We start from the raw sequence: 23,371 nt of genomic DNA, 5'->3' as shown, positions 1-23,371 counted from the left end.
CCTCTCCCACGCTCCATGGGCAATCTCTATTTTGTATGCTCACTCCCACATGTTATCTGATCAAACATTTTGTCAGTGTTGATTTTTTTCAAGTTTTTTCATACTTGAAAAGCAGCCCCAAGGAGGAGAGGCAGCTAAATGATGGATACGAAGGTCAGCTAATTAATACTGTGAACAGAACTTCTTTAGCTGCAAACCAGAACAGATTTCTTCTGAGTTCCATCCTGGGGAAAAGATTACCCACCTGACTAAAATATAGGGAGTGTGCTTCCACAGAATTTTCACCACTAACATGGCAGTCATCTATACGCATTCCAGTAGTAGGTTTAGAACTAAGAATAGCCAGCAATACCTGAACACTACTGACGTATGCAACATATTTTTATCCCTCCACAGAGATTCACGGTTATACTCTTTACTATGTATCCTCATAACAACTCTGTGACGCAGGCTTCCCAGGGAGCTCCATGGCCTGGTGGGGAACTGAACCCAGGCCTCCCTAGTTCTATTCCAACAAGCTAACCATTAGTCCACTCTGGCAACAGGGGACAGATGCCCTCCTGATGGACAAGAGGAAGTCTGCAGTTAATATGTATTTTGCACTCTTGCACTGATGAGGGCAACTTGGCTTGCACAATGCGCTTTCAAGTTAACTCTTACGTTATTGTTAGGTGAAAGGTTGAATATTATTTCTGCATTAAGAGTCCTTGTCTTCATTTTACCAGTCTTGTGAAGATGAACAGCTTTATTGGTTGCCACGAGAATTTGAAACGGATCGATAATCTGCCATACAGAACAGAAAAACGTCCTTATATTAGAGGTCTCAAAATGGAACAAATGCTATAAGGAAAAACAGTATTTTAGAAAGGCATAAAAGGCAAAGCTTCTATCTTAGATACTGAGACAAGCCAAACAATTTGCAGATATGCTAGTTTTATTCACAAACAAATCTCTTGAGGCTCAGTCCAACAATTACAACTGCCCAAGTGGGTATCTGTTCTGGGGCTTTTTCCCTAGGCACTTCTCTGCCTAAAAAATCTTATTTGGGCATACACAGACTTGTGATTTTTTTTTTTTGCCCTGCTTCTTTCAGCTGAATAAATGCTTCTGTGTATGTGCACACATGCATGTACGAGCAAAGAAAAAATATATTATGAAGAAAAGAAGAGATTGGATTTATATCCCACCCTTCACTAACCGAAGGAGAGCGGCTTACAATTCCCTTTCCTTTTCCCTCCCCACTACAGACACCCTGTGAGCTAGGTGGGGCTGGGAGAGCTTTTGAGAACTGCTCTTTCCAGAACAGCTCTGAGAGAACTGTGACTGACCAAAGGTCGGACCAGCAGTTGCATGTGGAGGAGTGGGGAATCAAACTCTGTTCTCCCAGATTAGAGTCCGTGCTGCTAACCACTACACCAAACTGGCTCTCTATCCTGAGGTTTGCAGAAAGTAAAGTATCATTATCAGGCAGAGAAAATAAGATGCCTTTTACAGTGTGGGCAAGGTGAGGAGGACCCTGGAGAACAAAACATGTTGCTCTAGGGAAAATATGGATGCTTTGAAACCTTGGAGCAAGCCAGGGAAAAGTTTTTAGAGTTTCACTCTAACAGAAAGTTTTCTTCTCACTCAGACTTGTGTATGTCTGACTCTTCTGTTGTAGGAACAGAGCCTGGGGCCGTGGTGGCCCCTAGCATCCCCTTTTTTTGCCAGTGGGGGCCTTGGAAGATTCTCAGTTAACCAGGAGGAGAAAGGTTTTCTCACACCCTGTTCCCTCTCTTATGACTGCCACAGTCCTCTCCCTTGTAGTCCGGGGAGTGACCTGGCCCTTCCTTCTTGGCTCCTCTTAAAGTATTCCCTGGGGGAAGAACAGCTTCAGACTCTTCCAATCTCCTCATCCCAGGGGTGGAGCCTGACCACCTGATGGGGGCCAGGACCAATTGGGCCTCCAACAAGGTGGCCACCCCTTGCGCCCTGCCCTTCCACCAGTTCCCAAATGGCCCTGCTTCTGGCCTGTGTGGGCTTCAGGAAGCTAGGTGACATTCTCCTTCTTCTCCCACCTCTCCTGGAGGTGGGTCCTGGACCAGGCTATCAGCAGTGGGACAGCCTGCTGTCAGGTCAGGTGCCTCCGACATCCTCCTGTCACTGCCAGGGCTCCTGTCTCCTGGGTGTCCGCCCAAGGCTTAGAGATGTAAAATTTCCAGAATTTTTGAAGTCACAAACAAAACCCCAAACAAAATGTTTTTTCCCCCTGTGTTTTTTTTTTTTGGGGGGGGGAGATGGAAATCTGGGGGAAATTGAAATATATGCAATACTTACCGCCCTATCAAACATAAATTAGGTTTACTGCTTTAAAACCACAAAATGCATCATTCTGTGCCTTCACATTTCTAGTGAGGCTGCAAGGTGCTGGAAGGCTGCTTGGCCTGCTCAGCTATCCTCAGGAGAGCTGACTGGCCTGGTGCCAGGCTCCTCCCTACTGCGGCAGGCTTCAGCAGCATCCCCAGTGCTTCCTGTGGCTGCTCTCTGGGCTGGACAGCTTCTGGCAGGTCAGGCAGCTGCCATATCCGGCTCACCTTTGCTGCTACTGGCACATCTTCCAGGTGCTCTGCTGTGGCTGCTTCATCCCCCAGCAGCGTCTCCTGCTGCTGGCCGCCTGGGGAGATTGGGCCAGGCACAGCTCCCTTTTGGTGGTAGGTGTGGGGTCAGGGATGCTGACCCCAGACAGTGTAAATTGGGGGGGGGGAGAAAACAGGTGTTTTTTGTTTTTGTTTTTTAAAGCACCAATGGGATGCAGTGAATGTGGAATGGGTCCATGTGACCATTTTTATATCAGCTCAAGGCACATTCAGGATAGGGAGCAAGATATGTCCGATACAGTTTCTTTAAACAGAGATTGCAGACACCATGCTGCCTCATCACCAAACAACTTTTGCCACTTGGGAGCAATGATCCCTCTAAGCTGTGGAGTCTTGTGAGCAAAAGTTCTACTTTGTGAGCTAGTGGCATTAAAGTTGTGAGCGAGCGATTTGGCTACTGCATACATTAGTTTGCTCTGGAGCCCTCCTTCCTGAGCTAAGATGAACATCTGTGAGCTGGAGGCTAAAAAACTGTGGGCTAGCTCACACTAATTCATCTTAGAGGGAACCCTGCTTGGGAGCATCACATGAGCTAGCATGCTCCCTCCTTGGGCCTGTATGTGCCTCCCTGCTCTGCTTCCTGGGTAATCTTAAGCACAGTTCAATGACACATCTGAATTGGTGTAGCTAGTTTTACTATTACACGTATTAAATGCCTAAAGAAGAGACTGAAGCTAGTATCTCACTTTGCTTTAAATCTTTGTTTAGAACCCAGCTCTGGCCACTAATTGTAGCACAACTAACCATTAGCTGGTTTGGACATAACACTGAACTATCAATACCACTGACCAGAGAAGGAAGAGTGAATTCACAAGTATAAGAGGTGCAGTGAAGATTGTGGCTTGACAACTGCGCATTGTGGCATCTGAAATGGGGCCATTATTAAAAATGATGGATTATGCCGTCAGAAAAGATCTCAAGAGAAATCTGTCCTCCAACCATCAACAGCTGTCAGCACAGAAGTCTCCAGGACTAAGGTTCTTAATATATAAAGCTAGTCTTCCTAACCAAAGCAACTTATTTTTTTTACCCACAGTTTGTGTGTACTTCTTTAATAGGCTTTGCTATACTATGTGCATGCAAATCTGCACCTCCTAATATCGTAAACAATGCAATATGGACATCTCTCCACATAATACACCAAAAGAATATTGGGGTACAGCCAGCTTGTGTTTCTTTCTCTTGGTGTGCACATCTTCAGTCTTTGTAGACATTAAAATGTGCTGCTGTAGGCCTACATGGCTCACTTTCCTTTGTTTACCATTAAGCTTAGTAGCCCCAACCAGAGTTTGAGAATAACCTCCAACATTAAAAATCGTCTGTTTATATACAACAAAAGTAAACATTTGTTGTCATAAAGAAAACTACTACAGAGTTGAGAACCTTCATGAAGTTTGAGGTAGATGGTCATTCACTCTGACTTCACAGCCTTCAGAGAAACTGAGAAATTGATCCCATTAGCCATTAACCAATTAGCCATAGTCAACAGGGTACTTTTAATTTCATCCAACCCAAGTTTGTTCCTATCTGAAAGCAGAAGGCAGCCTACTGGGTCCTAAAACCCAGAATCTAACCCACACAAGGTCATTAGAGTTTACAAGATTTGTAATGCTATTAAACTGTAATAAATTAAAAACGAATGTTTCCTCACCATTTCAGGACTAATTAATGCTCCATCAATAGTACCTTCCATGGCTTTTTTCCTTAGAACGGCAGCATTCTTCACATCATTAAACAGAATAAGGGTAACCAGGCAGTCAGGAAACAATTCCAGCCGATGTGTTAAACACTGCATCATGTCACAAAGGGCAGGTTCCTTTGAAATTAGCCAAACCTGGAACAGTTAGGGACTCATTATTATGGATACTTTATTGCAGCCACTCTGAAAGCTTTTTATAAATAAAATGTGAAGGATACAATACATCCATGCAGAAAATTCCAGGTGGTCAGCTGTGTTGGTCTGAAGCAGTAGAACATATTCAAGGTATCTTGAACAAACCGCTGTTGGTCTTAAAGGTGCCACTGGACTCTAAATTTATCCACGCATAAAGTTCAAACTAGCATCACATAAGTATGGGCTTTAAAAACGGTGAGGCACTTTTGTTTTGTGTCAGTTTACTTCCCACAATTAGAAAACAGATTCAGGTAGTCATCTGTTTTGGTCTGAAACAGCTGAACAAATTTAAGAGTCCAGTGGCACCTTTAAGAACAACAAAGGTTTATTCAAGGTATGAGCTTTCGTGTGCAAGGCACACTTTTTCAAATACACTGGAATGGCAGATGAGGTTCTAAACTTGTAGACGGAGATTTAACATGTTCATTTGCTGTTAAATCCCTGTCTGTAAGTTTAGAACCTCATCTGCCATCCCAATGTATTTGAAAAAGTGTGCCTTGCACACGAAAGCTCATACTTTGAATAAACCTTTGTAGGTCTTCAAGGTGCCACTGGACTCTTAAATTTGTTCTACTCCTTCAGACCAACACGGCTGATCACCTGGAACTTGCTTTGTGTCAGTGACAGAGAGTATATAGTGTGCATGTCCTTTTTATATCCACGCCTACACTATCTTTCTATCTCTACACATATCCGCCCCCCATTTCATAGCACTCACGAGATTGGGTCCATCTGGTGTGTAAATTCTTAAATGCAGCTTTCAACATTTTATGCGGATTAAATTGCGAGAGAGGCGGGGCATGCGGCACAGGCCAGCCATGGCCCAGTGAAGCCACTCCGGTCTCGGGAGGCAGCCGCGGCTAAGCCTCTTTCCTCCGTCCGAACAGCTCCCCGCCTCCCCGCGGCCCCGTCCTTCCGTCCCTCCCGCTCGCTCACTTCGCTACGTGGGAAGGAACGAAGCGCCTGCCGCTTCCCTCTTCGCCTGGTCCTGCCGCCGCCGGTTCTGGCTGTGGGCCTGAGCTCAGGGGTCGGCGTCTGGTGGGGGGGCGAGGGGCCGCCTAAACATGGAGCGCTCCGAGGCCTACTTCTTCTCGGCCGCCTTCAGCTGCGCCTTCCTCGTCTCCTGCCTGCTCTTCTCGGCGCTGAACCTGCAACGCGCCCCCTATATGGATGAAGCCTTCCACATCCCGCAGGCGCAGGCCTATTGCGAAGGCCGCTTCACGCAGGTAGGGAGGCGGGCCGGGCCGGCGTGGCGGGATCCCCTTACCTCTTTGAGGAGACGCGCGTGGGATTGCCAGTTCCAGGCTCAGGAGCAGTAACCTTTCCGTCTCCACGGCTTGGCTTCCGAGCCTGAGAGATGAATGGCTCTAGAGACCCCGAACCTCCAAAACAGCAACTTTCTGGACACGCAATGTTTCCTCTAAGCTGAGTTAGTGTGAGCTAGCTCACGGTTTTTGAGCCTCTGGCTCACACATTTTTGTCTTAGTTCAGGAAGGAGGGCTCCAGAGCAAACCAATTTATGCAGTAGCCAAATCACCTGCTCACAACTTTAATGCCAGTAGCTCACAAAGTAGAAGTTTTGCTCACAAGACTCCATAGCTTAGAGGGAACATTGGACACAAGGCAAACATCTTATAGGCTCCTATAGATATAGGAGTCTCCCCCACGCCTGTACCAATATGCTTTCAAGTTCCTCTTTTTTGAGGGATCTACATTGTACATACGTTACTGTAGGGTTGCCAACTCTGGGCTGGGGAATACCTGGAGATTTTGAGGGTAGAGCCTGGAGGAGGGAGGGGTTTGGGAAGGGGAGGGACCTCAGCAGGGTATAATGCTATAGACTCCACTCTCCAAAGCAGCCATTTTCTCCAGGGGAACTTTTAAAAAATTATTTATAGATGATCCCATAGATGATTTCACTATAAACTACAAATCTATACACTACAAATTCAGAGTAGCAAGGTACAGTAATGATCTATCTTGCGCTCTGGATGTTTCTCCTACATGTCCATGTTTACAATATACCATTTAGTTTCTAGGTAATAAGTATTCAAATAGAAAGGACAAAAAAATCTTAATTTTATGGACATATGGGCAATAATATCAATTCTTTAAATTCTTTTTTTTTAACATTTTATTTTCAGTTTCCACAAATCATAAATTCGTTCAAACAAATCCATTTAAAATTCCTGTATGTCCACATGCCAAGTTTATCTTTCTAAATTAACAATTATTATTTTTAACTAGCATATCCCATTCCTAATATCTCTTCTTCATTTTCAGCCAGTCATATATTCTTTCCCATCTCTTCCAAAAGACTTCCTCAGGCTTATTCTGTAACCTAATAGACAATTTATCCATTTCAGCTATCTCTAATATCTTATTTTGAAGTTCTCTTATCGTAGGTATATTTTTTTTATTTCCAACGCCTTGCTATCAATATTCTGGCTGCAGTTAGAAAATATGTAATCATTTATGTATAATTTTTTATTTTGTCCGGAATCATGTTTAGCAACCATATTTCTGGTTTTAATGGAATATTAACTTTTAAGACTTCTAGAAATATTTTAGCAATTTCCCCCAGAATTTCTGAATTCTGTCACATCTCCACCAAATGTGGAGGTACGTTTCTACATTTTTCCACATCTCCAACATATGTTGGACGCCTTTGGAAAGCATTTTGCTACCTTAGCAGGGGTCCAATGCCACCTATAGAACATTTTATATATGTTCTCCTTATATGTGGTAGCTCTCATAAATTCCAAAGAATTCCAAGTTTTAGACCACTGTTCTGCCTCTATCGGATATCCAATCTCTTTTATCCAAGCTAACCTCGGTGACTTTATAATTTCTTCTTGTAAGTAATCCTCTACCATTATGGTGTAGAGTTTCTGTATAAGTTTATCACTGGAGGATAGCCAGATTTTGTCAAGTTCATTTAAGCTGGTATAAAATCCTATTTTTTATCTTCCATATACCGTGATTTTAATATATTTTTTTCCCACCAGGATAGTTTTATATTATGTTTCTCTAAGATCTCATCCGACAACAGTTCGGCCTGCTTATTTAATAAGTTACCATAGTTTTCATTAATTTCCCCTACTTTTAGTGAGGGTTTAGCAAATGCTTCTATTGGAGAGATCCACAGTGGTATCTTAGTATAGGTTTTATGCTTTATAAAATTCCACACTTTGATGAGAGAGCCTCTGATTATGTGCGTATGGAAATTAGAGTGTATTTTATCCTTTCCGTACCATAGGTATGCGTGCCATCCCATTACCAAGTCTGACCCTTCTAACGCTAATGTTCTAGGGTCATCTAACTTTGCTCATTCCTTAACCCATACCATTGCTGCTGCAAAATAATAGAATTGCCAATTAGGCAATGCTAATCCTCCTCTTTTTTTGTTGTCCTGAAGGTATTTAGTTTTTATTCTCGGTTTTTTAGACTCCCAAATGAAATTGTTTATAATTTTCTCCCAGTCCTTGAAATACTTGTAATTTTTAAGTATTGGCAAATTCTGTGCCAGAAAAAGGAATCTTGGTAAGATATTCATTTTAACTGTCGCAATCCTTCCCATTAATGAAAGATGTTTTTAACCCCAATTTTGTAAGTCCCCTTTTATATCTTTTAAGAGCTGTAGGTAATTATCTTCATATAGCGTCGATGTTTTATTTGAGATCCATATTCCTAAATATTTTGCTTTATCTACTATTTCCATTTTTGATATCTCTTTTATTTTTTGTATCGTTTCTTGTGGACAGTTTTTTACTAAATTTTTTGTCTTTTGAACATTTATTCTAAAGCCTGCCAATTTCCCAAAGTCCTGGATCTCTTCTAATAAATACTTCAAAGAGTTTTCTGCAGGGGTGTAGACTTTCCAATTTCCCGGGGGGGGCTGGGGCTGGGCCAGAGGCATTGCTGTGCTAGGAGCAAGGGTGGCTGGAACCAGTTGCCCCCGGGCAGGGGTCTTTTCATAGAAAAAGAGGTGCAGGAGCTTATTAGCATAACTCATTAGCATATGTCACACCCCCTGACATCACCGGAAGTGTGTCAGAAGGCCACACCCCTCTGTCATCACCGGAAATGTGTCAGAAGGCGACACCCACCACTCAGGCTCCACCCCAAAAAAATCTCCAAGGTATTCCCAACTCAAAGCTGGTGAACTTCTGCCATTATCATATCATATCACCACTGAGGGCTCTTTTGTGCTTTCTTGCACCAGTAAGAAGGGGTCTGGGTAAAAGTCGGATCTACATGGATCCTCATGAATTCATATGATTTTTACATTGAAATGAAATAAAACCACAATAATACTGTGGGCCATGTGCAGGTCTATAGAAGGCACCACAAAAATCATAAATCCACAGATTTGTGGCACCACAAACATGTGAAAACATGATTCCAAAGCATGAATCCTCATGATTTCATATGATTTTTACACTGAAACGAAATGAAACCAACATCATACTGTACACCATGTCTTAGACTATAGGCACCACTACAAAAAGCATGCCTCCACAAATCCGTGGTACCACGAAAGTGCAAAACACCATGAAGCCAAAACATGTTTCTGAAGCACAGATCCCCATGGATCCTCAAGGTTTTTGTACTGGGTCACTCCAAACACACCATCAAAACACATAACATGTCCATGCCAACTGCTTGAACTGCAAAAATCACAGATCCACAGCTTTGTGGCAACACCACTCTGCAAAAACGTGCTTCTGGAGCACGGACTCCTCTGGCGGAATGTCACTTTATATGCCCCCATTTGATTTGTCTCTGCACTCCAAAGGAAGAACTCCCCTCTTTAACAAACACACACCCTAAAATCCATTTTCATTAGCCTCTTTGTACACAGTCCAAACTTGGAGCTGAAGTTCATTCCAGATTCCCAGAATGAAAGGAATGCTGAAAATCTGCAAGTAGCAGAGCCCCAAAATAAAATCTCCGTAATCATTAACTCATCTTCTTGAAAGTATCACACAGACAGATAGGGGTCCTACACCCAGGATGCTTCTGCAGTCTGTGCCACTTGGAGAGATGCATTGAGAAAGTTGTAGAAGGGACTGAAAACGAGTTCACTCTTGAATGGCAAAACTGAATGACTGGAAATGTCCTATGAATACTGCCAGCAGCACTTTTAAAGACCCACATACATCCAGACAAAGTGCAAGCACACTTCCTACTACCTTGCTCTTTCTGTGCTGCCTGCGCACAGGGAAAAGCAGGGAAGCCAAGCCACTCTCCACGTGCAGCCTACTCCAGCTCCTCTTCAGGCTGAACGGAGTCCAGTCTGAGGAACATACCATTTATTCATGATGGGGGGGGGATATATGTGGAGAGAATCGAAGCTCTGCAGGCAGCATCGTGAATGACTATATAGCCTTGCTTGATCAATCAATTCGCCGAACGCATTCCATCTCCCCCCCTCACTTCCCCACCTTCTCTCTCTCTTATTCCCACGAACAACAGCAAAGATCAGGGGGAAGGGGTGTGTGTTCGGGATTGCAGCCTGACACTTTTGTTAATCAAGAATAAGGTCCCAACCCTCGGATGCTTATCACCGTTAGACAGCTCGTTTCGGGAAGCAATCTGCGTCTGGGCCTGGGCGGGGGAGGGCAGCTGGCTGGCTGCTGGCAAGCAGGCGAATGACACCGGGCAGATTCTGCAGCATCACAAGAGAGCGCGAAAAAGAGGTCCCTCGCTGGGAATAGCCTTGGGGAAGAAAAATTACCGATTGTGTTGATTTAGTCTTGTTGATTGTTTATGTTCCCAGGAGGAGGAGGAGAACCAGTGAGAGCTTGTGAAAGTGGAGGAGGGCAAGGCGAAAGGAGCAGGCAGGACTCAGCAGAAATGCGTTAGTGAGGGAGAGGCCCTGGCCGCACTGGGAGTTGGGGGTGGAGTTTAGCTTCCAGAAGGAAGCAAGCCCCTACCGCCCTGACTTGTTCCCTCCCACCCAGTCCGGCAGAAGTCACGGAAAGCGGAAGGGGGGGGAACACTCCACTTTCAAAATAGGGTGGTGGGGGGACGGGGGGGGTAGAAAGGCCGGGGGAGGCTCAATACGTTCGGGGGGGGCGGAAGACCCTCAGCCCCCCTGCAGATTACGCCGGTGGTTTTCTGGCTCTTCTAGTATAACAATTAGGTCATCCGCAAAAGCTTGCAATTTAAAACTTTCGCCTCTTACCTTCAAACCTTTAATCATTTCATTATTCCTTATCCTATCAGCTAGCGACTCAATCGTAAAAATGAAAAATGGGGGGATAGTGGGCAACCTTGTCTAATACCTTTTTGAATGGGTATGTTCTGAGTGTGTTCCCCATTTATCAAGATTTTGGCATTTTGGGTATTATATATAGTCATTAACATTGCAAGAAAATTGTTTCCGCACTCCCAGACCTTAAACTTTTCTACCATATAATTCCAATTAATATTATCGAACGCTTTTTCTGCATCTAATAGCGACAATATTATTGGTTTCCCCGGATGGAGTTCATAATACTCTAATACATTAACTATCATTCTAATATTATTTTGCATTCTTCGTCTAGGTAAGAATCCTGATTGGTCTTTGTGTATTATGTCAATTAACACCTTTTTCAGTCTGTTAGCTAAAATTTTTGCAAATAATTTATAGTCTGTATTTAGTAAGGAAATGGGTCTATAATTTTTTATATCGTTTTCTTTCGAATTGGGTTTGTGTATCAGGGTGGTTATAGCTTCGTTCCATGAGGTGGGCATTTTATTTGATTTGGGAATGTTTTGTATTAGCTCTTTAAATGGTTCTGAGATCTGCTCTTCAAATATCTGATAGAACTCTGTGGGGATACCATCTAATCCCGGAGATTTTCTTTTTTCCCCATTTTGTATTGCATCTACTATTTCAAAAGGTGTAATTGGGTCATTTAATATTGCTATTTGTTCTTTATTAAATTTGCCCTTTTCCCATTTCTCTAAATAGTCTTTTACATCCTTATCTACTATATCCGCTTTTTGATACAGACGTCTATAGAAATTCTCCACTATTTCTTTTATATCCTGTTGAGATGACTTCACTTCTCCTTTTTCATTTATTAGTGTTTTAATTACTCTTTTCTCTTCGTCTTTTCTCAATTTATATGCCAACCACCTCGTGGGCTTATTAGCATTCTCAAAGTAATACAATTTAGAGGCTTCTATTTTTTGTGCTACCTCTTGAGTTAAGAGTAGGTTAAGTTGGTGTTGCAGCTTGTTTAGTTTGGTCCTAATATTCTTTGAGCCCCTTTTTTATTTTTTATCTTATTCTCTTCCTCTTGTATTTTTAATTTCAATATGTCATATTTTCTGTTATATTGTTTCTTTTTCCACACACTCTGATTAATCCACCAACCTCTTATATAAGCCTTAAAGGCATCCCATATTACTTCTATAGGAGTATCCTTAGAAGTATTTATCTTGAAAAACTCTTTTATTACATTTTTAGTTTTATCCATTATCTCTTTATCTTTTAAGATGTCTAAGCTCATTGTCCACCTAGGTTTTCTATCGGCGCTTTTTAGGGCTAACATAATTGGGTTATGGTCCGCAAAGGTTGAAGGTAAGATTTCTATTTCTTCTATGTTTTTTATAAGTGAGGTTGATATCCAAGCCATATCAATCCTGGACCACGTTTTGTGTCGGGCTGAAAAAAAAGTAAAATCTTTTTCTTCTATGTTTTTTGTCCTCCATATGTCAACTAAGGAAAATTCTTCAGCTTTAAATTCTGACATAGAAAAATCTCAGATCTTCATTTGGATGTCTTCTTGTCTTTGCGCTTCTTCTTCTTTAGCTAGGGGATTTTAGCTTTATAAGATCTGGGTGCAGAATCTCCCAAATCAGAATCAAAGTCAGAGTCAAAGATTTCACCCAGGGACACCGAAGTAGATGAGGAGCCGTCAGTGGCTGATGCCTGATGATCGCTGTTTTAAGAACATAAGAGAAGCCAATGTTGGATCAGGCCAATGGCCCATTTAGTCCAACACTCTGTCACACAGTGGCCAAAAATACCAGGTGCCATCAGGAGGTCCATCAGTGGGGCCAGGACACTAGAAGCCCTCTCAGTATTGCCCCCCCCAAGCACCAAGAATACATTGCATCACCTGCCCCAGCCTGTGAGTTCCTATCTATACCTTGTGGCTAATAGCCACGAATGAACCTCTGCTCCATATGTTTATTCAGTTCCCTCTTGAAGCTGTCCATTCTTGTAGCCACCGCCACCTCCTGTGGCAGTGAATTCCATGTGTTAATCACTCTTTGGGTGAAGAAGTACTTCCTTTTATCTGTTCTAACCCGACCGCTCAGCAATTTCATGGAGTGTCCATGAGTTCTTGTATTGTGAGAAATGGGAGAAAAGTACTTCTTTCTTGACCTGCTTTATCCCATGCATAATCTTATAAACCTCGATCATGTCACCCCTAAGCCATCATTTCTCCAAGCTAAAGAGCCCCAAGCGCTTTAACCTTTTTTCATAGGGAAAGTGTTCCAACCCTTTTATAATTCGAGTTGCCCTTTTCTGCACTTTTTCCAATGCTATAATATCCTTTTTGAGGTGTGGTGACCAGAACTGTACACAGTACTCCAAATGAGGACATACCATTAATTTATACAGGGGCATTATGATACTGGCTTTGTTTTCAGTTCCCTTCCTAATAAACCCCAGCATTTGCCTTTTTTATTGCAGTCACACACTGTCTTGACATTTTCATTGAGTTATCTACTATGACTCCAAGATCTTTCTCTTGGTCAGTCTCTGCCAGTTCAGACCCCATCAACGTGTATTTATAGTTAGAATTTTTTGCTCCAATGTGCATCACTTTGCACTTGGCCACTTGGTTTTCTTCTGTCGCTTTCTTTTCCTCTACTACTTCTCTTTTTTACCTTTCCCTTCTTCTCCTTGTAGTTGAATATAAGGCCTTCTGGTAAAATCCATCGGTATTGGACATTGTTCTTTTGAAGGAAAGTTGTAATATTTCTGTATTGCTTCCTCTTCTTACGTATTTCAAATGGAACATCTTTCAGTATTTTTATCTCTTCCTCTTGGATTTTTAATGTTGTGGCAGTAGAAACTTTAAGTATCAAGTATCTTGTTGAACTTTTGGCAAATTTAACAAATATTTCCCCTGGAAGATTATTTTTCCCCACAAACTCTGAATAAGTTCTATAAATCATGTCTGTGTCCGCTTGCAATATTTCAGGTTTGCTGTTGATCAAGGGGGCCAATGGTTCACTTAGGATTTCTCTTAAATTTTCATCTTTTTTTCCGGTACCCCTTGAAATTTTAAAACACATAGGGATCTTTCTTGTAGTAATTGTTGTTTTTCAGAAGCTCTTTCTTTATCAGCGATATCCATTCTTTGATCCATCTCTTTGGTCTTCGTTTCAACCTTCTTTAGCTTTTTTGACCGTCTTCTCTGATTTGTCTTTGGTCTCCTTCAACTCCTTCTGTACATTATCAAATTTCTTATTGAGATTCGTTAGCTGATCCAGCTGGGGGTGCAAGGCTTCAGAAATCGTACCAGCTAAATCAGTGGTAGTTTCCAGTCTTGTGACTGGTGATGCTGTGCTGGCGCTCCCTGTGGTGCCTCTGCCTCTGGACGCCATTTTCCCCCCATGCTGTGACATTGTTTACATTAAGGTAAAAGTTCTTAAAAGTTCTAAGGTTTTTCTCTGAACTGAATAACGAGCCCCGCTGCGATCCACTTGGGTTGGGTGGGTTTCAAACAGCGTATTGTCGGCTTGCTTCCCATTTCGCTGCTTTTTGCACTATAGGGTAGGGTTCTTCCTCCCAAGAGTTCCCCCCCCCTTTCTCTATGGGGCTTTGCCGTGTCACTGTCAGTTCCTCCACCCTCTTTACTTTTGTCTTTCTTTTGAAACTTGTTGACTCACTATCTTTTTTCGCTGGGTGTCATCCCGTAGGGAGAGTCCTTTTGCTTAAGTCCTTACACGCTCTGGTCTGGTAACGTCTCTGGTTGCCGTTGCTGGCCTCGGGGCAGCGGGACCTTAAGGAGCAAAAAAGAGCCTCAATCCTTCAGCCGCGGCTTCGGGAGCGGCTTCTCCAGAGTTCCAGGGTAGAAGCTCCCTACAAGAGTTTCAGGGGGGGATCAAAGGCTTCCAAACCCCCTCCCTGCGGCCTCGATCTGAATTGCACCCATCGGAGTGCGATGGAGTGTGTTCGTTCGCAAGTCACCGAAAACCCTTCTCTGGGGGAACTGATGCTTGTCTCCTGGAGATCAACTGTAATAGTAAGAGATCTCCAGGTATCACCTGGAGGTTGGCGATCCTATTGGTGGACAAGTGTACATCCTGTCCAGACATTTGGAAGAAGGAACCAGTCTGTGTTTGTAATTAACACTTCATTCTTCTTTGTACTTGAGTAATACTTAGGTTAATATCCCATATTAGGTCAATTTTTAGAGACCCCTGATGATTTTAAACTCCTTTTCTTGCTCGATAATCCAGATACAGAAATAACTGAAATAGTAGCAAAGTTTCTCTGCAGTGCCATGGTCCTTTGGCCTGATAAGTGATATTATGAATTAGGTTTTATTATGATGTTACTCTGTGATGTTACTGTGCAATTTTAATTTTACTCTGCATGATTTTGTATTTAGATTACTGTATCTTTATTTATATGCCAATAAAAGGCTTTGGATTGATTGATTGGAATACTTAGGTTACCTTCAGTGCATATGCAGCTTGAACATATGCATTATTTTTCCAGGTTTTATTTTTAAAGTGAAGGCCCATCTGCTCTTTTTTGGAAACAGATGTATGTTCATTCAGTGTAATATGTGAGCAGGCTAAAACCATCACCTGGGTAAAAGTGGGGTTTAAATTGCACATTCAGCCATATATGAATTCAGTGCAATGTAAGAATTGCTCCTTTCGTGTACATATAAAGAAAATTCACACACATGCTGTACACAGACTGCACGTGCTTCATAACTTGTGTATGGGACTCTAGAGTCCAGTTTCTTACCCAGACCCTGCCCCACATTTCCTTCTCCTCTTGGGTTGCAGCTGCTTCAATGGTAATAAAACCCATGCTAATGAGACCTCAGCAGTTTATGCTCTCAAGGTTTAAATGGTGAGAAAATACAAACTGTATGGATTAGTGACTCTCATAGTTTTTGAAGTGGGACCCCATTGTATGCTTACTATAGGTAATAGGACTCCTTTCCAAAGTCCCTGCACACAAGTTTCCTACTCCCCAATATAAAGTGCAGGATTCTTATATCGGTTAACACTAAACAAAACATAAAACTCAAACTCATGTTTAGTATTTATAAATGCAGTGAAAGCTTTGTTATCTGGCACTTGAATATCCAAATGTTCAACCAACTTACTCCTCATCAGAGCATGCATGCACCCCACTCCTGCTCCTCTAGCTGGCCAGCTTGATGACCTCTGGCTATTGCTGGCCTTCTGAAAGCCAGTGATGCCTGCAGATCTCCCTGCCAACTCCACTCCCCCTGCCCAAAAAACTCACTACCAGTCTAGAAGGACTGCAGTCACTCTCACACCCAGAGAGAGAACGGAAAAACCACATTAAAAATGTACTCCAACGCACAACGTGGAAGTGCATGCCACTGAAGGTAGTGGAGTTTACTTCCAAGTAAATATACAGAGAGCCAGAATGCTAGTCTCCCTGTACCATTTTGTGAATGTGCACTCATAAATAATAAAAAGATAAAATGGGTCTCTTTAAAAAAGAATACATAGATTAGAATTAAAACTAGTCTACAGATCTGAACCAAACAGCAGTTACCTTTTTTGGTATTTATTTATTTATAATCAAATTTATACCCCGCCCTCCCCGCAAAGCAGGCTCAGGGCGGCTTCCAACAACAATACAAAATAAAAGCATAAATAGTACAGAATTAAAACACAACAATTAAACTAATGCATTACAAATGTTACAAAGTACTGGCGGCAGATTTCAAATAAAGTGCTTCGATGTTATTCCACATAAGTGTTTAAATCTCATGTTGCTCATTTTGAGGCAGCTGCTGATATATATATATATATATATATATATATATAAAATTCCCAACATGCCCCCTCCAAGCGGATATCTAAATCCGCACATTGGGGGCACTCACCCCCACCCTGAGGTCCCATTGGAGCAGCAGCAGCAGGAAAAAAAATATTAAAAACACAACAGCATTGCATGTGCTGGTACGTCACTTTCAGCGAAAACCATAGAGTTTCAGGCAATTCCTAGAGCTCACTACCCTATGTCACTTCTGGGTTTTCACTGGAAGTGATGTAAAGATGTACATGGTATCATGGCCCCCCTGTATCCCCATCCTAACCCTTCTACCAGAGAGCCTGACAGCCCTATTTTGGAATATGTGTTCTCCAAGTAGCCTCTATATTGGGGCTATTTCTTTAGTGTCTTTACTGAAGTTGTTTTGAAGCATATAGTATTTGTTCTTAATTATTTAAAACTCGCCCATCTCTTTGCTCACATTAAGACAAATATAATTCAATTAAATCCTATGCATATTTATTTGGGAATAATACCTATTAAGCATACATAGGGTCAAGTTGTAATTGGTAGCATCTAGGAACCTGAAGTTGATGCAGAAAGGAAGCCAATGCAGAGACTGGCATTGTGTGGAATTAAGAAGACTCTGTAGAGTGGAACTTACCCTGATTCTCACAACAGTTCACTGAGCCCACTGAAATTTTATTCCTGGGGGTCAGCAGAAGTTGCTGCTCAGTCTTATGAAGACTTTAAGTGCCACTAAGTCTTTGAAACTGTATGACTGGATACATGCCATTGGACTTTATATTTGAGTATGCTATTCAAACATTAGGCCAAGCATGGAAATCTTGGAATGAGACTGTTACTTCCAGTATGTGGAAAGGTATGATTAGGCATAGGATTATCTGATCCCAGCAACAGTGCAGAGAGAAAAAAAGCTAAGGACCACCAAGACGAAGGAAGCAGAGGAAAAGAACTGGCAAAAAAATTGAATAAGGTAATTGAAAAAGATGGAGGGAGGGAGACAGAGAGAAAAAATCCCTAAAATTTAGACTGGAGAAGTGAAAAATCTGATGGTCATTTGTATTAAAAGCAGCTGAAAGAACAAATAGAACAGAATAAAACAGAGCCACCAAATCATTAGTGGTTTGTTCAAGATTTTTTGGTGGTATTTTTGCATTTTTGTCTGTGCATGTGTGCATGCCCATGCCTGGAAGTCATGGCAACCTTTGGAGACTCCTATTGGGGCACAGAGGACATTCAGAAAAGTGGCTTGATAGCCTGCCTCTGCCTCCTGGCCCTGGTATTCTTTGGAGGTCTCCCATCCAAATACTTGTCAGGGTCGGCCCTGCCTAGTTTCCAAGATCGGGCTTGCCTGGGCTTATCCAGGTGAGGGCTTGTTTTTTGTACAGTCAAAAGAATGGCAACCTAGTACCACAACAATAACAGTATGTCAGTTACTGAAGGGGGGTGGGTGGAATGGAGATGTCCTGCAATGATTTCCCCTTTTTAAGGATGTCTGAAATAATTGCATGGGGGTGGAACAAAAAAAAGAGAGAGAGAGAGGTTGATGAGCAATGGAGGAGGCAGGATACCGGAAGGAATAAACTGTTATAAGAGCAGATATATTTGCTGAAGCAAGTTGAAAGGTTAATTGGCATTTTTAAAAAATTGGCCTGAATTTGAAGAACAGTATTAGCTCTGCAGACCAAGGAAACTTTGATTTTTCCGAACAGCAGCTGATACTCATTACATCTGTTTGGAAACTCCCTTCCATTTGCCTTATGGTACACGGATCTTTTGTTCAAATGAGAAGAGCCCAAAGTCTTAACCTCTTGAGTGTGGCACTTTGAATCCAAGCTGTGATCTGCAAGTTTTAAGTTACAGGACAAACTATTTTATGGTATGAAATTGCTTCACAGCCCTTAAGCAAAAGGAACAAAGGCAGTATCCTGTGTAGTGTGTCCAATACTATGAACAGTTTAAAGTGATCTTTGTAGTGATCCATTGATACAAACCAAGTTGGAGGAAAGGGTTTGCAGTGACTAAAAAGCAATTGAATGTTTTACTCGCATGCTATCATTTTAGGACATATCGCCTTCTTTGTAGCATGGCATGAGACTTTGTAATGAGACCGAGTGTGGTGTAGTGGTTGGAGTGTTGGACTATGATTTGGGAAGCCCCCCCCTCTGGGTTCATGGAGCTAATGGGGGACCTTGGACCAGTTGCCTTTTCCCAGCTTAATCTATCTCACAAGCTTGTTGTGAGGATAACAAGGAGAAGGGAAGAACATCATATGCCATCCTGAGCTCCTGTCAGGAAAGGTGAGATAAAAATGTACTAAATACATAAATAAAATGATATATTCACTTAAGTTTCCCTTCCTAAATCTATATATGGTACTGATGAAGGTGTTAAGATTCACTTCCTGTTCCCTGCATAACAGATCTAACAAAATTATAAAGTGAATCAAAATGAACGTTTTAAAAAGGTGCCTTTTGGCAGGTTCATATTTTGCAAGCAAGTAGGGGCAGGAGGAGACATGTGCTTCCTCTGTGATTCTTCTTCTGCAACATGCAAGCAGCTATCTGCATACCAGTCGTGTAGCAAGATGGCTGACAGTGCAATCCTAAACAGGGTTTATACCCTTCTAAACTCATTGACATCAGTGGGCTTAGAAGGATGCAGCTCTCCTTAGGACTGCACTGTAAGTTCCACATATACCTACAATACTTACGTTTGTTGTACAGGGGAGATGAACCCTTATAAACACACACACACACACACACACACAATAAAAGTCTAATATATAGTGTATTTTAATTGCATTGTCTTATTTTTCATTTTTTAAATAGTGGGACCCTATGATTACTACATTGCCTGGTTTATATTTGGTGTCCGTTGGAGTCGTGAAACCCGCAGCCTGGCTCTTTGGATGGTCTGGAAGCATAATTTGCTCTACTGGGATGCTCAGATTCATTAATCTCCTTTTCAGCGTTGGGAACTTCTATTTACTATATTTGCTTTTTTCCCGGATACACCAGAAAAAGGTACTGTGCAAATATTATTATCCTTAAAATAGAATTTTTCCTGTACACAGTAGCCCCATTAACATGTCAAAATTTGACATAATATGAGGAGGCTGTATTCTGTTCTGAGTCTGTAATAACATCTGAATAGTCCTAGCATCCTGGATTATGCTGCTTTCTTCCTGTTTTTCCTGAAAGTTGAAAGGAGTCTTTTGCACATGTGTGATGGAGAAATTTGGGTTCAATTGAAGGGGTCCAAATAAGTAAAACTATGTTCAGTAGAAGCAAAGTCACGTGGTAAACAGAGACTTATGCAGGTGTGTAACACTGCACCTGTACTAGTGACGTTGGACTCCTGTTATTAGTATTGTAACAGTCAAGAGATTTAACATTCTGTTTTAGACTACTTTACTTTTACAGTCTTTTGGGTGCAAAGAAAAGCTCAGGTCCACATTGTATTTCACCTTTATGCATCATTTGGTCAGAAATATTGTGTGTTGAAGTGGGGAATTCTAAGAATGAGGTTCTTTGGCCACAAGTCATTAGGAATGGTTGTTCACAAATTCCCTTTTCAGTTCAGTGGAGTTTGGGCAGTAGACGTTCCTTGCATATTGTGAGGCTCCCCCACCCCCAAGACGGTCTCTCTGCCTTCCACAGTTACACCACCAACATGGGTGTCTGGCTCACTGACCTTGAGTTGGGAAGGAGAAGGGGGTTCCAGCAGACAGACATTACCATCGAGTTTTCAGCCCCATTGCCAGAGCGTCGCCCAGCATCACTTCCTGGCGATGGCATGGTGCATTACAGGGAGGAATGGTCCAGCTGGGGGAGCATGTGTCCCCTGCCGGATCGCGGTAAGTACTTGGGAACCCTAGTGCCATCAGATGCTATCCACAGCTTTCCCGGTTCCAGTCAGGATAAGTTGGGGGTGGACAGAGCTCCCCAATACATATATTGCCCATTTTGCTTTTAATATTTAATTGAAGCAATAATACTAACCTTGTTTTTTTCTTTCATTTTCTCTCTCCCTCTCTAGGCTGTTTCTGGATTCCAGAGAATTGTCTCAACCTTGACACTAACAATATTTCCAGTGCTTTATTTTTTTACTTTCCTTTATTATACCGACACAGGTTCCACATTTTTTACTCTTTTTGCCTATTTAATGTGCCTTTATGGTAATCATAAAACTTCAGCTCTTCTTGGATTTTGCGGTTTCATGTTTCGTCAGACCAACATCATATGGACTGTGTTCTGTGGTGGAAGTGTTGTTGCAGATAAGCTGAGCGAAGCCTGGAAGGTGGAACTGCTGAAAAGAAAAGAGCAAAAGAGCTTGCCCCCAAAGGGATCATTTTCAGAACTAATCAGCATCTTCAGGTTCCTCCTTGAATATGTTACATCCCTTAAAAACATAACCACTCTCATTCTTTTGACTTGGCCATATATTGGCATGGTGGTGGTCTTCTTTGCTTTTATTTTCATCAATGGGGGCATAGTTGTGGGTGACCGGAGCAGTCATGAAGCTTGTCTGCATTTCCCTCAGATCTTCTATTTCTTCTCTTTTACTCTCTTTTTTTCCTTTCCTTACTTAATGACCCCGAGCAAAATTATCAGTTTTCTTCATTCCGTGAAGAGACACTTGTTGCAATACAGTATCCTTGCCATCATCTCATTATTCCTGGTCTGGAAGTTTACGTATGTTCATAAGTATTTGCTTGCAGATAACAGGCATTATCCATTTTACATATGGAGAAAACTTTATCAACGGCATGAGCTTGTGAAGTATGTGTTAGTTCCAGTCTATATATTTGCTGGCTGGAGTTTTACAGACATGTTAACATCAAAGAATGTTTTTTGGAAAATGGTCTATTTTGTATGTTTGCTCACAGCCACAGTTCCCCAGAAGCTTCTAGAATTTCGTTACTTCATTTTGCCGTATGTTATGTACAAGTTGCACATTCCCATGCCATCACTTTTGAAACTTCTCCTTGAGTTGGCTTTTTATCTCTTGATAAATGCAGTGACTTTTCATTTCTTCTTGAACAAAACATTTCAGTGGCAAAATAATGAGGAACTCCAGAGGTTTATGTGGTAATTTTGCACCTTAAAGAAGACCAAATTTCTAGGACTTTCCTGCTACTGCAAATTGTTTAGAGACCCTATCAAGGGAAACAAAACGTGCTGGTTGTTTTATAACGGAAAGGGAACGTGTGACGTCTGATGTGCTGTGTTTGCTGATCCTGGACCAATTTCATAAGGTTAATACCTGGACTTCAATAAATGTGACATCAGGGAAAGTCTGGATTTCTTTCAGTCATACTACTTTTGGTACCAAAGGCCTGGCTGCGGGATGTCTTCAGTATGCCTGTATGTATGTGCTCCCCTGTTCTCAAGAGGAGGTGAAAAGAGGAATTGTAGCTTATCAGGCCAGTTGGTTAGTTTTTAATATGTTTTTCACACTGCCACTTTCATGCATTGTTTGTTTTCTTTTCTTGGTGAAAATGTCGTGTGTGCATGTCAAAGATCTGAAGTTTTGCCACTTCCTGGAGGTCCACTGAAAGTTAAAGCTCTCCAGGATGGGTTAAGTCTCTGATACAGTTACATGAGGATGCATTCATAAGAAATGTTGTCCATAGGGCAATGTCAGATGAAAACCATACAGTTGCATCATGACACATGACTGCATCAGAAATGAGCCGAAAATTGGGCCTCAGGCGAATAAATGATACCAGGATTTGGACGACTTGTTGAAAGCTATTATAAGGTGAAGGACCACAGTTCTTTTATTGTTGGCATTTACAATTAACCTAGTTTGCACAGTACTTGAAGAATACACTGGATGTCTGACTGCAACAGGGGACGTAATGAAAGCCAGATGAGGTATGATGCAGGAGATCTCTGCATTTGTTATTGTCTGTTTGGGGGGGCAGCTGCCGGGAACACTGGAATTGTATTGGGGCCATGCAGTTAAGAGAGGGCAGCCTTGTCCCCTTGTGCGGTTTCCTTGATCTAATTCTGCCCTATTAACCCTTTCGGGGGGGATTCAGGAGCCTTGGTGGTGCCAAAGCAATATAGTGGTTAGATATTGATGCTCAGATCTAAGATCGTGCATGAACCTCGTGTGTGAGCCAATGCTCCCTCTAAGCTATGGAGCCCTGTGAGCAAAAATTCTACTTTGTGAGCTACTGGCATTAAAGTCGTGAGCAGGTGATTTGGCTACTGCATACATTAGTTTGCTCTGGAGCCATCCTTCCTGAGCTAAGACAAAAATGTGTGAGCCAGAGGCTAAAAAATGTGAGCTAGCTCACACTAACTCAGCTTAGAGGGAACACTGTGCATGTGTCAGTCATTCCACTTCACCTATTTTACAGGGTTGTTGTGAAGGCAAAAAAAGAAGATGAAAACCATTGTGCTGTTGTGAGCTCTTCGGAGGATGGTGGATAAAAGAACTGAAAGGGGGAGGTGATTTTGGCTGGTGTGGGGAAAAGTAGTTTTTAACCCCATCCAACACTTCCTTAATTATGACTATGGTCACATGCACTAAATAATTCACTTTCAATCCACTTTTAATTCACTTTCCAACTGGATTTTGCCAGTTCACACAGTTAAATCCAGTTGGAAAGTGCATTGAAAGTGGATTATTTAGTGTGCGTGACCGCAGCCTTTGTTAGCCCCCCCCCCATGGCTGTTTTAAAGTACAAAAAAAGTCGGAGATATGTTTGTGCATCTTCTGTGTTGCCTGGGGTTTGTCCGTAAGCGAAAGTGAGGGGTGTAAAGCCCCATTTAAAACCATGATGCTTACAGC

At 42.1% G+C, this 23,371-nt stretch overlaps 2 protein-coding genes across 3 annotated transcripts in view; one reads left to right on the top strand and one right to left on the bottom strand.

The window, feature by feature from the left end:
- TPRKB (TP53RK binding protein) overlaps positions 1 to 5,564 on the bottom strand; it is an 8,054-nt gene extending 2,490 nt beyond the window's left edge. Inside the window, exons 1-3 of one of the 2 annotated variants that reach the window (XM_015415358.1) lie at positions 5,249 to 5,564; positions 4,288 to 4,470; positions 661 to 783 (exon numbers count right to left, since the gene is read on the bottom strand). In XM_015415358.1, coding sequence (XP_015270844.1) covers positions 661 to 783; positions 4,288 to 4,434 — 270 coding nt within the window. In that variant the 5' untranslated portion in view covers positions 4,435 to 4,470; positions 5,249 to 5,564. The remainder of the gene's footprint in view (positions 1 to 660; positions 784 to 4,287; positions 4,471 to 5,248) is intronic. The other variant, XM_015415359.1, reaches the window with a different exon arrangement.
- A 7-nt stretch (positions 5,565 to 5,571) lies between these two features.
- LOC107113945 (putative Dol-P-Glc:Glc(2)Man(9)GlcNAc(2)-PP-Dol alpha-1,2-glucosyltransferase) lies at positions 5,572 to 21,946 on the top strand. The gene is made up of 3 exons (XM_015415357.1): positions 5,572 to 5,756; positions 19,396 to 19,590; positions 20,606 to 21,946. Exons 1-3 carry the CDS (start codon positions 5,595 to 5,597, stop codon positions 21,659 to 21,661), a joined length of 1,413 nt encoding a protein of 470 aa, XP_015270843.1. The 5' UTR covers positions 5,572 to 5,594; the 3' UTR covers positions 21,662 to 21,946.
- The last annotated feature ends 1,425 nt before the right edge of the window (positions 21,947 to 23,371 follow it).

Source organism: Gekko japonicus, unplaced genomic scaffold, assembly GCF_001447785.1.
Source record: "Gekko japonicus isolate JY-2015 unplaced genomic scaffold, Gekko_japonicus_V1.1 scaffold775, whole genome shotgun sequence".
Classification (NCBI taxonomy): domain Eukaryota; kingdom Metazoa; phylum Chordata; class Lepidosauria; order Squamata; family Gekkonidae; genus Gekko; species Gekko japonicus.
Note: the sequence above shows the minus strand (reverse complement) of the source record. Positions and strands in the feature narration are given on the sequence as shown.

What these genes read in the sequence shown, in the direction of transcription:
- LOC107113945 (XM_015415357.1), top strand. Translation starts at nt 5,595, where the DNA reads ATGGAGCGCTCCGAGGCCTACTTCTTCTCGGCCGCCTTCAGCTGCGCC. An exon ending in GCGAAGGCCGCTTCACGCAG is followed by an intron (nt 5,757 to 19,395) that starts GTAGGGAGGCGG and finishes TTTTTTAAATAG; the next exon opens with TGGGACCCTATGATTACTAC. An exon ending in CCCGGATACACCAGAAAAAG is followed by an intron (nt 19,591 to 20,605) that starts GTACTGTGCAAA and finishes CTCCCTCTCTAG; the next exon opens with GCTGTTTCTGGATTCCAGAG.